Source organism: Lithobates pipiens, unplaced genomic scaffold (genome assembly GCF_037356315.1).
Source record: "Lithobates pipiens isolate NorthernLeopardFrog02 unplaced genomic scaffold, aLitPip1_a1.2 Scaffold_27, whole genome shotgun sequence".
Lineage (NCBI taxonomy): Eukaryota > Metazoa > Chordata > Amphibia > Anura > Ranidae > Lithobates > Lithobates pipiens.
This window is the reverse complement of record NW_027507788.1, coordinates 205,875,217-205,894,721: the sequence shown is the minus strand read 5'-3', so window position 1 is coordinate 205,894,721 and position 19,505 is coordinate 205,875,217. Positions and strand designations below refer to the sequence as shown.

At 44.7% G+C, this 19,505-nt stretch overlaps 1 protein-coding gene across 1 annotated transcript in view; it reads left to right on the top strand.

The window, feature by feature from the left end:
- Nucleotides 1-19,505, top strand: part of USP28 (ubiquitin specific peptidase 28) — a gene marked incomplete in the record, with an annotated part of 144,235 nt that overhangs the window by 73,727 nt on the left and 51,003 nt on the right. The window contains 3 exon segments of the mRNA XM_077458138.1: nucleotides 3,083-3,259; nucleotides 10,541-10,752; nucleotides 15,294-15,364. Of these exon segments, the coding sequence (XP_077314264.1) occupies nucleotides 3,083-3,259; nucleotides 10,541-10,752; nucleotides 15,294-15,364 (460 nt within the window).

Below are 19,505 nucleotides of genomic sequence, written 5' to 3'. Positions count from 1 at the left end.
CCGAATCTCTGTGGGCGCGATCCCACGTTGCTTTCCCCCAGCTCTTGTGGGCTCTTCATTGGATGATTGATAGCAGGGCAGCCATTGGCTCCCGCTGCTGTCAATCAAATCAATGACGGGGAGCCCCAGGGGTGGGCCCAAGTGATACACTCAGCGGCTATGGCTGCCCAGTGTATCACACGGGAGCACGCCCGCAAGTTAACCCCCTTGGGAGGGCGCTTCCCAGAGGGGGGTTAGCTCTTGCGGGGAGGAGCTGAGACGGCCACCGAGGGACCCCAGAAGATGAGGATCAGGGCCACTAACTAACTGCACAGTGGAGGCAAGTGTGATATGTTTGTTATTTAAAAAAAAAAAAAATTAAACCTTTACAACCCCTTTAAGGAGGGTAACCCTCGGGGTCCTGGGGATCTGGCATCCAGCAATCTTGTTAATAATGTGGAAGATTTTTCTTCAGAAAGGGTGTATTCTAGGACATTCCCACCAAATGTGGGCCATTGTGCCCAAAAGTTGGCAACCTCTAAAGCATGCCGAGGGGTACATCTGGAGGGGGTATAATACCATCTAGAAATTACTTTCAAACTGGCTTCTGTGAGGTTGTATTTTAGTATGCCCTTGAAGGATTTAAAACAAGGCATCTGCCAGCTCTCCAGGTCCCAGTGGAATTGGAAATCCGACTCCCAGGAAGCCATGAAAGGGAATTTAGAGGTAGGAAGAGTAAGTGACGAGTAGATGATGGAGATTCCTCCCTTCTGTTTCATGGCTTGTCCAAACCAAAGTTCATAAACGGTGAACTTAGTTGGGAGTGGTTTATCTTTCCAGAGTGAGTGTAAAAAGTGTGAAATTTGTCTGAATCTGAAGTGTTCAGAAGTGGGTAGGTCCAACTTACTGACGCAATGATTGAGGGAAAGAGGGACCTTTGGAGGTGTAGAAATGTCCAATTCAGTACAGTCCCTTGTCTAACCACCATTTTAAATTCTGTTATTTTTATGGCTGAAGGGAAGTCAGAGTTATTAAATGGGACAGCGCATACTGTCTCCAGGCGAAGGAGTGAGTAGGGGCCATTATCGGAGAGCAGTTTTTCGGGGTACATCACAGCAAGAAGTCCAAAGTGTGGTAGGGAACTGCTTGTATTTTCTATTTGAACCCAGTCCAGTTTTTCGAATCTGGAAAACACTATTGAAAGCTGGGCTGGTCTGGCAGCCAAATAGTATTGGTGTGGTTGAGGAAGGCCTAGACCCCCCTTTTCCTATGACAATATAAGGTACGTTGAGGAATTCTATATCTGCCCTTTCCCCAGGTGAATTTCACTAAAGCCCCATACACACTATCAGATTATCTGCTGAGTTTTTCCTTCAGATTTACCAAAACCATATAATATGAGGACAAACCTTAGGAGTTTCAATGTGTATGCAATCAGGCAGGCCCTTCTATTACATGGTTTTGGTAAATCTGAAGGAAAAACTCAGCAGATAATCTGATAGTGTGTATGGGGCTTTACTTGCTTTGAAAGGATCGAATGTGGTTTCTTTTAATTGGGATGGGGACGGTGCGGAACAGGTAGAGCAGTGTGGGGAGTAGTGTCATCTTTATAGAGTTTGCGTCCTAGCCAGGATAGGTTATGTTTGGACCAGGTCTTAAGGTCTGATTCGAGTTTACAGAACGTGGGGGAATAATTACTAAAATAGAGGGACTCTATCTTAGCTGTCAAGTTAATTCCAAGGTATTTAAAGCGGACCTCCACCCTGAAGTGGAAGTTCCGCTCATCTGGTCCCTCCCCCCCTTCCGGTGCCACAATCGACACCTTTCAGGGGGGAGGGGGGTGCAGATACCTGGATAATCCAGGTACAGGCACCCACTTCTGGGACAAGCTAGCTGCAGATGCCCACCCCCCCCACCCCCCCGGTTGTGTTCTGGGAAACACACAGTTCCCAGGACACAGTGGAGACTCGCGCATGTGCAGTAGGGAACCGGACAGTGAAGCCGCAATGCTTCACTTGACAGAGGATGGCGGCGGAGGCAACAGAGAGACGAGCGATTGCTCGTCATCTGCCGCCAACATCGCTGGACCCTGGAACAGGTAAGTGTCAATTTATTAAAAGTCAGGAGCTGCAATATTTGTAGCTGCTGGCTTTTAATATTTTTCTTAAAGATGCAACTCCTCTTTAATGGAAGTTTCACTCCATTCCTACAAGATATATATATATATATATATATCTCTATATCTATATCTATTTTTTTTTTTTATGATTACAGTGCTGTCTTCCACATACATAAATAGAGGGACAAGGCAAATGTATAGTAGCACTACTATAGTATCAGTACTAAATTCTTATTTATTTTTAACAAAAAAAAATGCAAAAAATAATCTACTTACCTGCTCTGTGCAGTGCTTTTGCACAGAGCAGCCAAGATCTTCCTCTTCTTGGTTCCCTCTTCTGTGCTCCTGGTCCCTCCCTCTCCTGTGTCGCTTGCTATGGGGACACTTGAGCTGAGCTGCAGCTCCAGGTGTTCATTTAGAGACAGAGCCACGGCCCAGCGCTCCCCCACCCCATTTATCTCCTCATTGGCTACTGACTTTGACAGCAGTGGAAGCCAATGGTGCTGGGCTGCTGTCTCAGCCAATGAGGAGGGGAGTCTTGGACAGCTGAGTCTTTTATGCAACATTTATGGATCTAGATGTAGGATGAGGGGGGGGGGGGCTGCTGCACACAGAAGGCATTAAGATCAAAAACCTTCTACCTTCACAACCACTTTAAGTGAATTTTAGGTGGGGAGAACACAGCAGTAAAAGTAAGACTTCTTAGCTATGATGTGCTCTATCTACAGTGATTGCAGGTCATCTGCCTGAGCAACCTCTTCGCTGGACTCCCTGAGAGACATAAGAACATCGGAGGGTTATTTACCCTACCACCATCCACCCAGAACTGAAAATCAGATTTGCGCAGATTTTGCATTTACTGCAGAATAGTTGCACAATGTCTCCCGTGTTGCATATCAGTTAGGTTCTACCTGTTAGCAACTTGACTATGTAAAGGAATAACCTAGTTCTTTATAGAATTTAACATGTGTCTCTAATGGACAGATACCTGAAGTATGGCTCTGGTACCAACCGTTGTCCTCTGCCTGATATGCTTCGATATGTGCTGGAGTTTGCTCACGCTAAATCTGCTGCAAGAAGCCATGCTGTGGATTTGACACGGAGCTCCGAGACTCCAGCAGATGACACTACTTCTCCTGATTCTCAACCACAAGAAAATGGGTAATTTCATTTATTGTAAGATGCAAACCTATAAAATAGATGTTCTAGCTAACCTTGTAAATGAGTGCTGCACAGCCAAAAGCCATTTACTTGATGCTATTTGCAGCGGATTACAAAACCTTATCTTCATTTGTTTTCTAGTTTGTTTTATGTTTTTATTTTACTGTGCTCTTTAATAGGCCAAGATTAAAGTTAGAGTGTTGAAAATGCAGTAATTTTTTTTTTTTACTAAGCCGTTAAGCATACTGCACAATTGTATGCTAGAACAATGTCATACGAGGTAACTTCTGTTTTTTTACAAAGTCTTTTTAAGGTTGCTAACAGATCCTTTTTCTTGGAAAACATTTTTCTCATTCGTTCATTGACAGACACAGCACTCCATTATTCGGAACCATAGGGTTATATCGCCCCCTACAGGAGTAGGACACCAGGCAGAAAAATAGACTTCGCTACACCTATGTGCAGTCCTAGGTGATATGCACCCCCCCCCCCCCCCCCCCCCTCTCTCTGCTATAGGCCTTCGTTTTTTTTATGCCTAATCAGGAGTAAGGACCTAGTTCCCTGCTGGGATCTCTGGTCTGGCAATTTTTGGTTTTTGCTTTTTAACCACTTAAGGACCAGGCCTCTGTCACTTCTGTCACACCATATTTGCGCAGCGGTCTTACAAGCGCACTTTTTTTGGAACAATTTTTTTATATTATGAAAGATAATGTTATACCGAGTAAATTGATACCCGACGTGTCGTGCTTCAAAATTGCGCCCGCTCGTGGAATGGCGACAAAAGTTTACCCTTAAAAATCTCCATAGGCGACGTTTAAAAAATTCCACAGGTTGCATGTTTTGAGTTAGAGGAGGGTTGTTTATGATGATTAAGATTTTTTATAGAATTACAACATTAGATGATATATAAAACCTCCTCCGGAGAATTATTCCCTCCCCTTCCCCTCCTATATACCTTTTTATGTTCTTCCCTTACTATATAATACTTTACTTTAGAAGTTATGGTCAAAACTTTAAAATCATATATTTTCTTTTAGACATATTTATATTTTCTTGGGATTAAAATGTTTAAAACTCAGCTATAAGATTGTTTTCAAATTCTAAAATATATAAGGCCATTTATTGTCATTCCCACGAGAATATCTTGAAATTCTTCTTTGCTTTGTATCATCCGTACTTCAATATGTCTACTTTTTATTTCTGGTATCACATAATTTGTCTTGTATTCTGTACATGTAATTTATTTTAATATAAAATAAAAATTTTTGAACGAGTTAGAGGAGGGTTTCAAATTATTGCTCTCGCTCTACTGATCGCGGTGATACCTCACGTGTGGTTTGAGCACCTTTTTCATATGTGGGTGTTCTTCACATATGCGCTCGCTTTTGCACGCGAGCTCAGCAGGACGAGGTGCATTTAAATTTTCTTTTCTTATTTATTTTACCTTTTTATTTTTACACTGTTTTAAAAAAAAATTGTGTCACTTTTATTCCTATTACAAGAAATGTAAACATCCCTTGTAAAAGAAAAAAAGCATGACAGGACCTCTTAAATGCGAGATCTGGGGTCAAAAAGACCTCAGATCTCATATTTACACTAAAATGCAAAAAACCTTGTTTCCACCCTGCAATGTCATGGAGAAGTGTGGGGGCCACCTTCCTCTCACTCATCTCCCATGTGTAGCCAGGAGAAGGACAGGATTGCTGTCGCTGCCTCCTGTAAGCGACAGAGGGCGGCGGGAGGGGGGTGCTCTCTCCCGCCGCCGATAAAAGTGATCTTGCGGCGAATATGCTGCAGAGACCACTTTTATCTTGTAGCCGGCTGAGCACGAGAATACCGTGGTTATGGCAGCTAGCTGCTTTTTTTTTTCCTCTTAGATTTTTTCCTGTGAGACATTCAACTGCCAGGCGACGGGCTGGACACTAAGATCCAGTGGTCTCCCCAGTCTGGCCAGCAAGCGTGTGCAGACTGCAACTACGGCGCTAGGTCGACCACAACTTGGCCCCGCTGGGGCTGGCCCTTCGAATTAAACATCTCGCAAGGTCGCATACGACCGGGTCTCAGCCTGTGTCGCAGTGTTCCTCATGGCAGACAGCTCCCCCCAATTCTGTGGCGAGGAGGATCTGTCTGGGAGTGCTACCTGCTCACTCACTAAAGCGGTAAGTAAGGGGCTCCCTCCTCTCCTTTCCTGGAGTGGTGTGGGGCGTGGGTACTCCCTGAGGGGATCGGTCCCTCTCCTTCACACCCCCCCTTCCTGGGGTGAGGCCCAGGCCTCTGGCTTAGGTGCTTCAGACACTGTCCACCCCCCCCCCCCTCCAGGATTGTCACTATGGGGAGGTACACCTTGGCACTTGATGGTTGGGTGGGTGACCAGGCATCCACAGATCAATGCCCCCCTGCAGCGGCCATCCACTAATTTAGGCCGTGGCTTTGCAGCCTACCGAGCACTCGTGGTGGATGGCTGAAAATTTAGGCCGCTGCTCTTGCGGCCTATCAACCAGGTTACGTGTGGGGTGGCCCTAGAACGGGCGGCGAAGGTCGCCGCTTTCCGTGGCGGGCATCCTTCCTCATCTAGCCTGGTCCAGTCCGCCCGCGGACCTGTGCACTTGCAGCGGGCGGCTGAAATTTGTGGCCTGCCGGTCGGCACGGCCACGCTGGACGCCTTCTTCCAGAGGGCCAGAGCTGTGGGGCTCTGAGGGTGACCCCCTTTTTGAGGGGTTAAGTGGGCCCTCCCCTCCATAGGTGCCCCCTGTGAGGGGTCTTGGTGGATGCCCCCCATGAGGAGCCTTGATTGATGCCCCCCGTGAGAGGCCTTAGTGGATGCCCCCTGTGCAGGGCCTTGGCCAGTTATCCCTGTGTGGGGCCCAGTGGTGTTTCCTGTGTGGCATATTGGTCGGTACTCCTTGTGAGGAGCCTGGGTCAGAGCCTCCTGTGCGGGGCCTAAGCAGACCGAGATCTCAGTCGTCCCCCGGGAGCAATTTCCCTCCCCTGCCTCATTGCTCTTGACTGACCCTATGTCTCTCTGCTGCTGCGGCTGTGGCCCACCATGCAAGTTTGTCAATTAGTGAGGTCGTTCCTCCACAACTGCAGTGGCGCACAAGAAGGTGCTGGTTGTCTCCCTTATTACATCTGTGTGGGAAACTTTAAAGATGGATGATATGGCCGTGGCTGAGGCTGAGTTGCCGGTCTCCTTGGCACCTATAATATGTACTGTACATGGTAAATATGTACTGTACATGGTTGTATTTTTAGATGTTGAGTCTTTGAATGTTGGAATTTCTCTTTTGTTGTGGTTTGTATTTTTTTTTGAATAATAAAGAGATAGACATGTATTGGGGCTTAAGTGTTTGGTCTGTGGGCTGGGCTTCTAAAAAAGCTCTGACTGGGTTACCATTTCAAAAGGCCCAACACCAACCTGCAGGACCACAGGGAAGCCCACCTGCGAGACAACAGTAGTTGAAACGCAGCATGCAACTTCTGGAGTTTGACCAGAGGAAGAAACACTCTGGCCGGAGATGAAACCATCATCAGGCCCAGATAATCCAATTTTCTGGAAGGAGCCAGAGCAGACTTCAGGTAGTATAGAAGCCAACTGAAAACTGAGGTCTGTATAGCGAGATACGTCACCCCTCAGGGTAGCTGAGGACTCTGCTTACAGAAGATGATCGTCTAAGCAGCCCAGAACTGCAATCCCCCGCTTACGTAACTGAGCCAGAACTGGGGCCAACACCTTTGTGAGTACACGAGGGGTGGAGGTGAAACCAAAAGTCAACACCGCGAGCTGGAAATGTTCTATTCCCACATTAAAATGGAGGAAGTGTTGGTCACATAGTAGAGTGCTTAAATAAGCATCCGTGATGTCGACAGAAGCCGAAAATCCCCATGATGAAGGGACGCCACCACCGTGCAGATGGACTCCATTCTGTACCCACTGGAACCAGAACAAGCACACCCTGAAGCAACAGGGCTTGCACAGCCCCAAGGAGAACTGCCAACAGTCCGGAGACAGACACCAATTGCAAGCAAAAAACCCCTTTTGGGGTTCTAAACTAAAGGGGCCTTGTCTGTGGGTCTAGGGAGCCCCGCTCTTAGCTCGCCAGCCCAGGTCCATTGCATGCCAAGAAGGACCGCATCTAGGGTACGAGGCCCTTTTCCCCATTTCAGACTGTGGAAGACATTTACACTTCCCTCCTGTGAGACTCGTAATGATGTCATCTAGGGATACCCCAAACAGACAATTGCCTTGAAATGGTAACCCAGTCAGAGCTTTTTTAGAAGCCCAGCCCACAGACCAAACACTTAAGCCCCAATACATGCAGTGGACACCAGGGGAGTGAGGGGTAAGGAAAATAAACCCTCTTTGTTAGGGTACCCAAGACAAAAGACCCACTGCAAAGATAGTATTGTAATTTCTCCTCGGGCACTTTACACCAGGATCTCACTTGAAAGGAGCTTGTATGGAACTGTGCAAATGGAACCTCCTCAAAAAGGCCCAACACCAACCTGCAGGACCACAGGGAAGCCCACCTGCGAGACAACAGTAGTTGAAACGCAGCATGCAACTTCTGGAGTTTGACCAGAGGAAGAAACACTCTGGCCGGAGATGAAACCATCATCAGGCCCAGATAATCCAATTTTCTGGAAGGAGCCAGAGCAGACTTCAGGTAGTATAGAGATCCTGGTGTAAAGTGCCCGAGGAGAAATTACAATACTATCTTTGCAGTGGGTCTTTTGTCTTGGGTACCCTAACAAAGAGGGTTTATTTTCCTTACCCCTCACTCCCCTGGTGTCCACTGCTTTCCCCGTGTCTCTAATGCTTCAGGTTGTGGGCAGGCTCTCTGCGACCCCACTTATAATTAAGGACTGCAGGTCCTACATTGAACCCGATGCTGGAGTATGACTGACGGATGTAGTGCCAAAGAAAAGCAGCTTCAGTGGTCCTATAGCATGGAGAGGAAGTCTGTGGGAGCGAGGGATATGGGTAAAACTAAAATTTCTCTATTATGATAGCCTAGACCACATGTCAAAACACAAGGCCCATGGGCCAAATCCAGCTAACCAAGTTATTACATTTGGCCCTTGTATCCAGTCCTTTTTTTTTTTTTTTCAGCCGCAACATGGCGGAACTCCGTTCTGCCACCTCCAGCTCTCGTCCTCCGCTCCTCACACACTACTATCACTTGTAAACACAGAAGCCTTCTGTGTTTACAAGGACAGCTTTCCTCTCGGCAGCTCTCATATATCCCTACCTGCCCTGCGCTCAGTGATGGGAGTTGCAGGTTCAGGGTGCACAGATGCTGACCAATGATCTCCCTGCAAATGAGAGAAAGAGGCAGAGCCACTTGCACTGCTGGGAGGTAATAGAGCTGGGCCAGGTAGGTGAGATGTGAGGAAGCGTTTGAGTGGAGAGGACTGTGCAGAGATATGTGTCAGAGGTAGGGGATTGGGGAGAGTGGTGTAGAGGTCAGAACCAAGGAAGTGAGATATGGACAGCCTGTGATAGAGAGCTGAAACACTGGAAAATGTGCATAACCCACCCCTAAACCGTGAACTCTGTATGTAGTGCACTCCTCAACCCTGCACTCTGTATATAGCGCACCCCTGAACCGTGAACTCTGTATGTAGTGCACTCCTCAACCCTGCACTCTGTATATAGTGCACCCCTAAACCGTGAACTCTGTATGTAGTGCACTCCTCAACCCTGCACTCTGTATATAGTGCACCCCTGAACCGTGAACTCTGTATGTAGTGCACTCCTCCACCCTGCACTCTGTATATAGCGCACCCCTGAACTGCATGGTTAAGTTCCGTCCCTATTCTCTGTTAAGGGGAAAAAAAAGCCCTGGATATATTTATATAGTCTTGCAGATATAAATATGCCTTTGAGGGCAACCATAATGCTGAAGCCCACAATGAAATTGAGTTTGACATGCTAGCCCAAGACGATCATAAGCAATTTGCAGTGAAGGGAAAGCCCCACTGCAAGAGTAGTTTTTTCATTTCAGCTTTAAAGATACTCCTCAACTCATTAAATGCATTTACTCAGATATTACCTTGCAAAATCAGCAGTAAAATCACTAGGCTGCACATAGCCTTTACAAAGAGCAGAGCTGTGAGTAAGACTTGACTACTAAAGGCTGTCTGCAGAAAAATACAGAAGGGGATGGATACAAGACCAGTCACCCTGCACAAGGAGAGAGTGGCAGTGACCCATCTTTATTACAGAGTACAGGAGTGGATTGCTGCGCAGGCCTGGAAGAAAAAAAAACAAAGCACGCCGAGATTCACATTAGCTTCTTGAATTTAGATTTGGATTTTGACTTTAAAGAAGTTCACCTTTTTTGTAAAAAAAAAAAAAAAACGTAATGTAAAAAAATAATGCCCTTCTTTTACCTGCAAAAAGATGTTTTTTTTTTTTTTTTTTTTTTACAAAAAAAATCACATCTTTTTGCAGGTAAAAAACGTGCATTTTTTTTTTTTTTTACATTACGTTTTTTTTTTTTTTTTTTTTTTTTTTTTTACAATAACAAAACCAGTCTATACTTTCCTGTTCTGTGCAATCGTTTTGCACAGAGCAGTCCCGTTCCTCTTCTTCTGGGGTGCCCATGCGTCCATTGACACAGAGAGTGGGACTCGGCCCATACGCAACGCCCCCCCCCCCCCTCCCCTCCTCTCCCGTGTCACTGGATTTGATTGACACAGCAGTGGGAGCCAATGGCTCCTGCTGCTATCAGTCTGTCCAATGAGGAGAGAGACAGCACCTGGAGCTGCTGCACTCCTGCACATCACTGGATCGGATTGGGCTAAGGTAAGAAAAAGAGGGTCGCTGGGGGGAGCTGCAGCACAGGTTTTTCACCTCAATGCATGGAATGCATTAATGTGAAAAACCTTGAGGCTTTACAACCACTTTAAAACATTGCACCCGCAATCCACAGCCACCACCATTAATCTGAATTCCTTAATTCAGCATATAATCAAAAAAGGAAATAACTGAATAAAAAGCGTATTAAGCAGAACACGTGACGTGTTTTTAGAGGATTTCCAATATAACTGTCAAATCTTTTCAAATCTTGTTTTTATGTATTTTGTAAATTTTGTTTTTCTACATGTTTTTTTTCATTCAATTTTGTAATAATAAAAGTATATTTGTCATTTTTAACATACAAATTTGGTACCATTATCTTATTGATATAGACACTGTTAAAGTCCCGAGGCATGTGACCTCCAGACCCTTTTCTTGTCAAATCTTTTCAGTAATCGTGATCATTTTCTCTGTTTTAGTCTTTTACCAAATGGATACAGTGATCACCTGGTCGGTGATGAAGCACACCTTCCTATCCTGGAGCACGAAACATCTTCTGTACAATCTTTGGATGAAAGTTGCATGGGATCTATTGAAGGCCCAGCTCCCCATTCAGCCACCAAGGAAGAACTACACTCTGTGGAATTGTGCTTGCAGAGGTGGAGAGCTGAAGTGGAGCAAGACATTGAAGGTCAGGTGGGACACGATTTGTTAGCTTGTGCACATGCTTGGGTCAAAAAGGGGGGAAAAAAAAGGAACAGATTAACCACTTGAGACCCGCGCTATAGCCAAATGACGGCTACAGCGCAGATCTCCTTTTCCGGGACTATGTCTATTGACGTAGTCCCATGTACGAGCGGCGTGCGCGGCGCACTCTGTGATCGGCGAGTCCATGAGACTCGCCTGATCAGCGATCCGTGCAAGGAGTCGATCCCGACCCCTTATCACGTGATCAGCTGTCAGCCAATGACAGCTGATCATGTGAGAAAAAAAAAGCCCATCACCGGCAGCCGTGATCGGGACATCAGTCCCGATCACGGCCAGCCCTGCTAGTGCCCACCTGTGCCCTGCCAGTGCCCACCTGCCCCCTGCAGTGCCACATGTATTAAAAGTGCCCACAGTGCCACCCAGCAGTGCCCACAGTGCCACCCAGCAGTGCCAGCCAGCAGTGCCCACAATCTGCCTCAAAGGTGCTGCACCCCAGTGCCACATATCCGTGCCCATCAGTGTCATCTACCAGTGCCCAGCAGTGCCACCTATCAGCGCCACCTATCAGTGCCCATCGGTCCCATCTATCAGTGGTACCTATCAGTGCCCATCCGTGCCACCCATCTGTGCCATCTTATCTGTGCCCATTTTTGCCCATCAGTGCCGCCTTATCTGTGCCCATCGGTGCCGCCTTATCTGTGCCTATTAGTGCCGCCTTAACTATGCCTACCAGTGCAGCCTATCAGTGCCCACCAGTGCAGCCTATCAGTGCCCACCAGTGCAGCCTATCAGTGCCGCCTAATCAGCGCACTTCAATGAAGGAGAAAAATGACCCGTTTGCAAAATTTTATAACAAACTATTAAACATGCAAAAAAAATATAAAATCATCTTTTTTTGTTTGTTTAGCAAAAAATAAAACTCCGAGCTGTAACTAAATACCACCAAAAGAAAGCTCTATTTGTGGGAAAAAAATGATAAAAATTTCATTTGGGTACAGTGTTATATGCCCGCGCAATTGTCATTCAAAGTGCATCAGCGCTGAAAGCTGAAAATTGGTCTGGGACTGAGGGGGATTTAAGTGCCCAGTAAGCAAGTGGTTAAAGAAATGTTGAATAGATATACATACAGTCTGAAAGAATAGGACACTAGTAAAATTCTGAAGTCTGGGGTAAGTTTAATGATTGATCAATTGATCATCATTGAAATTCCACCATGCTTCAACTTAAATTTGTGGTAGCAAGGTTAAAAAAAATCTCTACGTATAGAACGGAGTTTGGGACTTTAAATGAAGCACTTGGATAGTGGAGGTAAATTTTAACCATGTTAGGATGTTTATTGCTTGTTCAGTAGAAGACCATAAAAAATAATAAAACAAATTCATAATATGTATAGGCATCAATACAGTAAAAACATGATATATAGTATCCACATATAACAACACATGATAATAGTAAATAAAATAATTGAGTAGTGTGGCATGGTAGTGCCCATGACAGCAAGCCCGACATAGACAAGTATACCCACATGGTAAGTATGCATCCACTAGATATAAAACAAAAATTGATATATAGTTAAAAAGTCAATTCATAATGAAATGAATATGGTTCCGTATAAAATGTAACTGGGACATCAAATCAAAAGCTCAACGCGTTTCGTGGATGTCTCCCCACTCCTCAGGAGCTGATGCAACCAAAAAGTTCCTATAGAATAAAATAAAAAATATAATATACTAACCATATAGATAGAAATAAATTAATGAGGGTTTGATATGTGTAAGTGGTTTAGCCAAAAAATCTCCTTTACAGAGAAAATATCAACTATGTTGGATTTTGCGTTTTCTTTTGTTCAATTTATTTATTTGGGTAAGAATAAACTACAAAAAAAAATGGTAATATTGTATTGTTAGGGAACCAATTACAATAGAATACAAAAACAGCCATCAAGGTACATAGAAATAACATTCGTAGAACAAAGTTCACAAGTATAAGGCCTGTAAATATAAAAATAAAAAAAACTGCTGGGAATTCTAGAATGCACGGCGTAAGGTTAGTATACATATAAAAATTGGGGGGGGAAGACCAGCATAAGTGTAAATATTACGGTAGCATATCTATACATAAAATTGGTTCATTGACCATGATGGCTATTGAACGACAAGATAAGAGGACTAAGAATAGCAAGGAAATGGAAATAAAGTAAAAGGAAAGAGGAGGAGGATAAATAAGTGGGGGTAAGAAGGGCAAAGGTCTAGGATAATGGAGTAAAAGAGGAAAGCGAGGGGGGGGGGGTGGATCTTTCGTTTTTCTATATATTAAAGCAGTATTAAACCCTAAAACAAAACTGCTGTGTGTTACAATTTACCTTTTACTTTTACTGTGGTGGCTGCATTTGTTTTTGGATTTTTTTTTGGGCTTTTCCACCTAATGATTCGGCCAGTAACACTTTCTGTCTTATGGTGTCTCCACACCGGATTGTAGAGCCATGGGGATACATTTGGACAGTAGCACTGTCAATTTGGGGAGAGAGAAGTATTCGGTGCATTAGCAGATTTAACTGGATTGGACCATTTGACGGCTTGACAGTTCTGTTGAGCGCTCAAGCCACTGTGACGGTTATTATTCATGGCATGTCTTTGGGAAACCAATAAATCGACGGTTTAAGCTTTTTGCTTTAATCTGATCATGCGCCTTATAAACTGATTGTTCAGTATAAGAATTGTCTCCCAGAAATCATTTGTGCTGTTTAGTCGCTGAACAACTTTCATAGTGAAAGACCGGTAGTCTCCGGTAAAATTTCAGTAAAATTTGATTAAATCAGTCTTTTCCCTTGTTGAGCCAAACAATAAATAGTATTTAGGCAAATGATCCTTTGAAACCAAGGATTATTAATCAACGGTTTATCATTACATCGTTAAACTCGATAGGTATGTTTAAACTATCTGATATAAAGGTCTTTTAAATGGCTGGTCGTGTCATTTTTAGGTATCTAACCAATAATAAAATGTGCCAGACCTGTCTCAGATTCCTTCTAGGTAAATATAGAAGTATAGACACTTCCTCAGTGAAAATAGAAAGACATGCTTCTCTGTTACGTACTTAACCACTTCCCGACCAGCGCACGACGATGTACGTCGACAGAATGGCACGGGCAGGCATATTGGCGTACAGGTACGTCCAATATTCGATGCCGCCCTGCCATCGGGAGCACGCCGGCGGCGGCACGCTCCCGCGCTGGTCGGGACCCCCGTGAGTCCGGTCGCGGGACCCGCGGACTCGATCGCCGCGGGCATCCCCGCGATCGTCTCACGGAGCGGCCGAATAGAGCAAATGCTGTGTAAACAACATTTGTCTATTCTGCCTAGCAACTAGTGACGCTGATCTCTGCTCCATGTGATTGGAGCAGAGATCAGTGTACACTAAAAGAAAGCCCAACCCCCCCCCACAGTTAGTAACACTCCCCTAGGAACACTTAACCCCTACACTGCCACCCACTGGTTAACCTTTTCACTGCCAGTGTCATTTACACAGGAATCACTGCATTTATATAGCAGTGATTACTGTATAAATGACAATGGTCCCAAAAATGTGTCAAAAATGTCCGATGGGTCCCCCACAATGTCGCAGTCACAATAAAAATCGCTGATCGCCACCATTACTAGTAAAAAAAAAAATAATAAAAAATTATTAATAAAAATGCTATAAAACTATCCCTATTTTGTAAACGCTATAACTTTTGCGCAAACCGATCAATAATCGCTTATTGCGATTTTTTTTTTTTACCAAAAATATGTAGAAGAATACGTATCGGCCTAAACTGAGGGAAAAAAAATTTTTTTTTATATATTTTTGGGGGATATTTATTATAACAAGTAAAAAATAATGCGTTTTTTTCAAAATTGTCGCTCTATTTTTGTTTATAGCGCAAAAAATAAAAACCGCAGGGGTGATCAAATACCACCAAAAGAAAGCTCTATTTGTGGGAAAAAAAGGACGTCAATTTTGTTTGGGAGCCACGTCGCACGACCGCGCAATTGTCAGTTAAAGCGACGCTGTGCCGAATCGCAAAAAGTGGTCTGGTCTTTGACCAGCAAATTGGTCCGGTCTGAAAGTGGTTAATTTGGCTCAATATAATAGGCCATAAAATAATGGAAGCTAAGCGCATGGACAGATCTGCAATTTAGTGGCTACTTTTGTTAAAATCCCAACCAGTGCACCATCTGCATGGAGTTTGCATATTTTCCCTGTGCTTGTGTGGGTTTCCTCCGGGTACTCCAGTTTGTTCCCACACTCCAAAAACGTGCTGTTAGGTTAATTGGCTCCTCTTTAAAAATTGACCCTAGTATGTGCGTGTATATGTGTATGTATATGTGTGATGGGGGACCTTAGATTGCAAGCTCCTTGAGGGAAGGGACTGGTGTGATTATACAGTACATGCAGTGTAGATTGTCTGGGCTATATAAATCTATTTAAATACATGTCCACCTTAGAAGAGACAATAAATTGTCATCTGTCTTTTTTCCTCAGACTTAAAGGTTTCTATTGCCAACTTAACAGCAATGATTGATGACATCTACAACGAGCCAGACCTAATGCAGGTAAAGATCATTGTCCATGCATGTGTTTTTTTTTGTTTTTTATACTGTCAATTATTTTTTTCCTTTTTAAGATGTGAATTTTGCCTTATTTTTTACCGCCACATATTGGAAGATCCCAAAATACAATCTATATTTGTTCTTTGGGACGTATCCAAACCTATGTTTTATGAGGAGCTGCAATTAAACTGGGATCCCCCACCCTGCACAGCCAGGCACACTGAACCTTCACAGGCATTCCAAAAACAGAGAACAGTCCATGATTTTGTTTTTGTGGTTTGAGGGTTAATTTGGGTAGGGATGGGAGGTTAAGGGATGCCCACTTAACTTTAGCAGGACTTCAGAGACACTCCTACAGCTCCACTTCTTCCTCCAGCACACGCTTGCTTGCAGAACCCAGCTGGTTTGAAGATCTAAGCCCTTGTACACACAGTCGGAGATTCCGACAACCAAATCCGTCGGGTTCTGGCCGAAACTGTTGTATACACACGGTCGGACAAAGTTGTCGGAAAATCCGACGTGATTTTGTTACGACGGGACTACGTTCAGGCTAGTAGCCAATAGCTTTGGTGTAGGAATTTGATCTGAGCATGCGTGGCACTTTGTCCGATCGGAATTCTCTACACATGATCGGAGTATGTCCGATCGGAGCATTTTGTCTGAAAATTTTACCAACAAGTTGGAAAACTTGGTCCGTTGGATACTCCGATGGAAACAGTCCGATGTAGACCACACACAGTCGGAATATCCGACAAAACGGTCCGATAGGACACATTCCGTTGGAATCTCCGACCGTGTGTACAAGGGCTGACAGTTACACAGTCAAATGAAAAGCAGTGGCCCATTACATGCAGGAACCCAAGGCCCTACGGTTGTGTAGCAAAAGTTCAGTGTTCAGCTTACATTCCTCCTGTAGCTACAGATCCCAGCACCACCTCTTAAGGCACTGCCATCTCACCTGACTGCAGCTGCCCCTTTACTAGCCTTTAAAGTCTAACTTCTCCACCACAGTCCTCCAGACTGACACTCATCAGCCCATCCAGCTGACTCCCGGGAGATCTCCCAGATGTGCTGGCCTGCTCGTACTGTCCTCTCTTCTTGCTCCTATGCCTCTAGGAAGGGCTTCCTCCATGTGTTTTTGGGAGGATCCTTCCATCACCCGTGCCCCGGCCCAAGGTCACCCCCCCCCCCCCAGTCTAGGGGACACCCTTGAGGGCCACTGACAGCCTCCTCAGCACTCCATCTTCCACCTGACTCTCTGCTGGTATGACTCCAATGTCCTCGAAAATGGGAAGGCACCAGATAACCTGCTAAGATGAGTCACCCAGCCCAGAATCACTGTACGCTTACCCAGATTTATAGCTCAGGCCTAGCCTTTAGCTGAACTAAATTTCCCTACACTAACAATCCTAGCACACGCTAGATGGTGCTACATTTGTATGTACCAGGTAAATAAGTACCAATGCATATGGTAGCTGTTTTTTCCTTCCAGGGGACGTTCTTTCTTTCCTGAGATCTATACACAGCCCTGCCACACTGCACAGAGCCTGAAAACCTGATTGTTTTCTCTGCTACAGTTAGTTAGGTAAGGCCTCATTTACACCGGTGTTGCCCTCTGAAGAGTGATCTACATTTGACAGGTGGTGAATAGGCGTTATCGCCTACTCACTGCCTGCTTTAACCCCCTGAACGCACCACTAGCATGCCCCAACCGTGTGAACCGCACGCAGTTGAGGGATGCCCCCATGCAGTTGAATGGGTCATGTTCAGAGGACAGTAGTGCCCGCTAAACACAACAATGGGGTTATTTTTTGCTGCACCGTGATGTGTAAACAAGGCCTTAAACAGTCAGGTCTTGTCCTCCCCTCAACCTGAGACTAGTGGGTAAAGGAGAAGCAACAGACTGATGAGCTCAACTCTTTTGCCACCTCATACCATCATGTTTCATGGTAGCGCTTGAAGCACAATTGATTGGCTCCTTGTGCTGCTGATTCCTCTCAAAGTCTAAGCTCAGCTGTAGAGGAGTTTGCAAGAGGCTGATGCCACATGTAACCCCTTTTCAAGCATTTTTCATGTGCAACACATGGGTTTTCACACTTGAAAAATTTCCTGCATTATAACTGCTCTTTCTTTTTCCTAGCGCAGGAAACAAAAACCTGAAGTTTGATACACGTGCAAAACGCTTCCACAAAGCCTGTAAAATTGCTGGAAAAGGTTTAAAAATCACTAGGAATACACACTGCTCAGGTGTGAGTGCAGGCTAAGCTACTGAATAGTGCTTTCAATGCACTTAGTGATTTTTTAAAGGGAAATCATACCTGCGTCAGTTTAGGGTTTTTGGGGGTTTTTTTTTTGTTTGTTTTTTAAATCTGCCTGGAAATCCACTTTAAATGAGAAAAGTATGTCCAAAGCTTTTTTGGCCTTACGTCTCCTATGGATAACAAGAGTGCAGTTGGTTTTGCACTCCTGTTACCCATTTCCAGCCGTCAACGGGCCAAAGTCACTCAGCCAGTCTAGGCACTGGATCGATCCCCACTTTAAATTTGGAATCCACCAGTTGCCTGGACCAGCAGCTTGATCAGCCTCTCAGTAACCCGGTGAGAGCCTGAGCTAGCTGCTCCCGCCCCCTCTACAGCCCAGTGCTCCAGTGAATGCTGGAAGGCCAGAACATAGAGCCGATGACTGAGTCACTGTCTGTCCAGAGCAGAGAACTGAACGATTAGTGGTGTGTGATTCTTCAGTTCTCAGTGCAGAGGCGGCGAGGGAGATATGCAGTTTCGGGTCTATGCTGCATCCACCTAGATGAGTGTAATTTTTTTACATTTTGAATTTTTTTTTTGAAAACCCATAATTCCATTTTAAAGCTCATGTCCAGGATTACACTCGCTTTAAATTGTTTGGGCAAATCCAAACTATTTCCTTCTCTAATATGTACACCCACTGGCGCGCTGTATAAACTGTATGTAGCTGAGGTTACATACAGTATACAGAACTGTGTTATGGGTGTGAGACGAGACCTTTCTCTCTGTACTAAGCCATTCATAGGCAGCTTTGTATTCTCTGAATGAGTACTAAGCTTCCTCTGATTGGCAGAGTCGGAGGGGTGGGCTGATGACGTCGCATTTACTGTTGTCATCCATGTAAAACTGTAACTTTTTATCCATTTGTCACCAACAATGCTGCTTATCCTAATTCGATCACCAGAAAAAGGCCCGCTCTGATTTTCCTTTGACTGTCCACTTTTCTTAGGGATTCCCAGAAATTCATAGAAAATTATGTTTTTGCCTTACTTGCCCAGTGATTTCTGCACCTTCTCTGAAATAGTAGAGACATCACTATCTAGATGCGTACTATTAAAGTGGAAGAAAACTCATCGATTTAAACAGTTAAAAAAAAAAAAGGCATGCCGGGAATGCTAACTGCACATTGGCTGTGCTCTCAGCCAAACTAACAAACCATCCAATGGCTGGTGTCATAACGAATCACATGTGCAGCACCATAGCAGTTGAAGATTGAACAGAGGCAAAGATGGCAGCTTCCTTGGCTGAAAACGATAGGGGAGTTTACTTCCACTTTAATAGTTTGGGGCACTTTTGTACTGGTTTTATTTTAGCTCACCGGGCAGTGCAGTGCACAGTTGTTGGTATTCTGTGTGATATAGTGTTCCATGCGCTTTACCTTCCGAAAATAGCAAGCTGTGAGTGTGCAATCTGACATCAGCTTTAAAATCTGGTGTCCGGGAGCTTAAATATCCCGTGTCATGCTCCAGCTGATTGACCAAGGCGCTCAAGAGGTGGGGCGGCTTCAGGGTAATGTGTGAATGAAGGTCTAGCTTTGTGTCAACAGCTGAGAATTTTCCCTGCATAACAACCAAGTTTGTATTGAAGTACAAGGCTAAACCTGAGTCAGTGGAGTCACCCTGCTAATATGTTTGTGCGCCCTGAAATAAAACATTCCAAAGGTTCAATTTAACATTCGTTTTCGTTGGCTTCTTAGACACCCCTCATATTTTTTGTCACTGCTGCTGACTCACTAGTAACATGGCAGAGCCACTCCCATATCTGCGTGTTTGTATGTGTATGTATGTATGTATGTATGTATGTGTGTGTGTGTGTGTGTGTGTGTGTGTGTGTGTGTGTGTGTG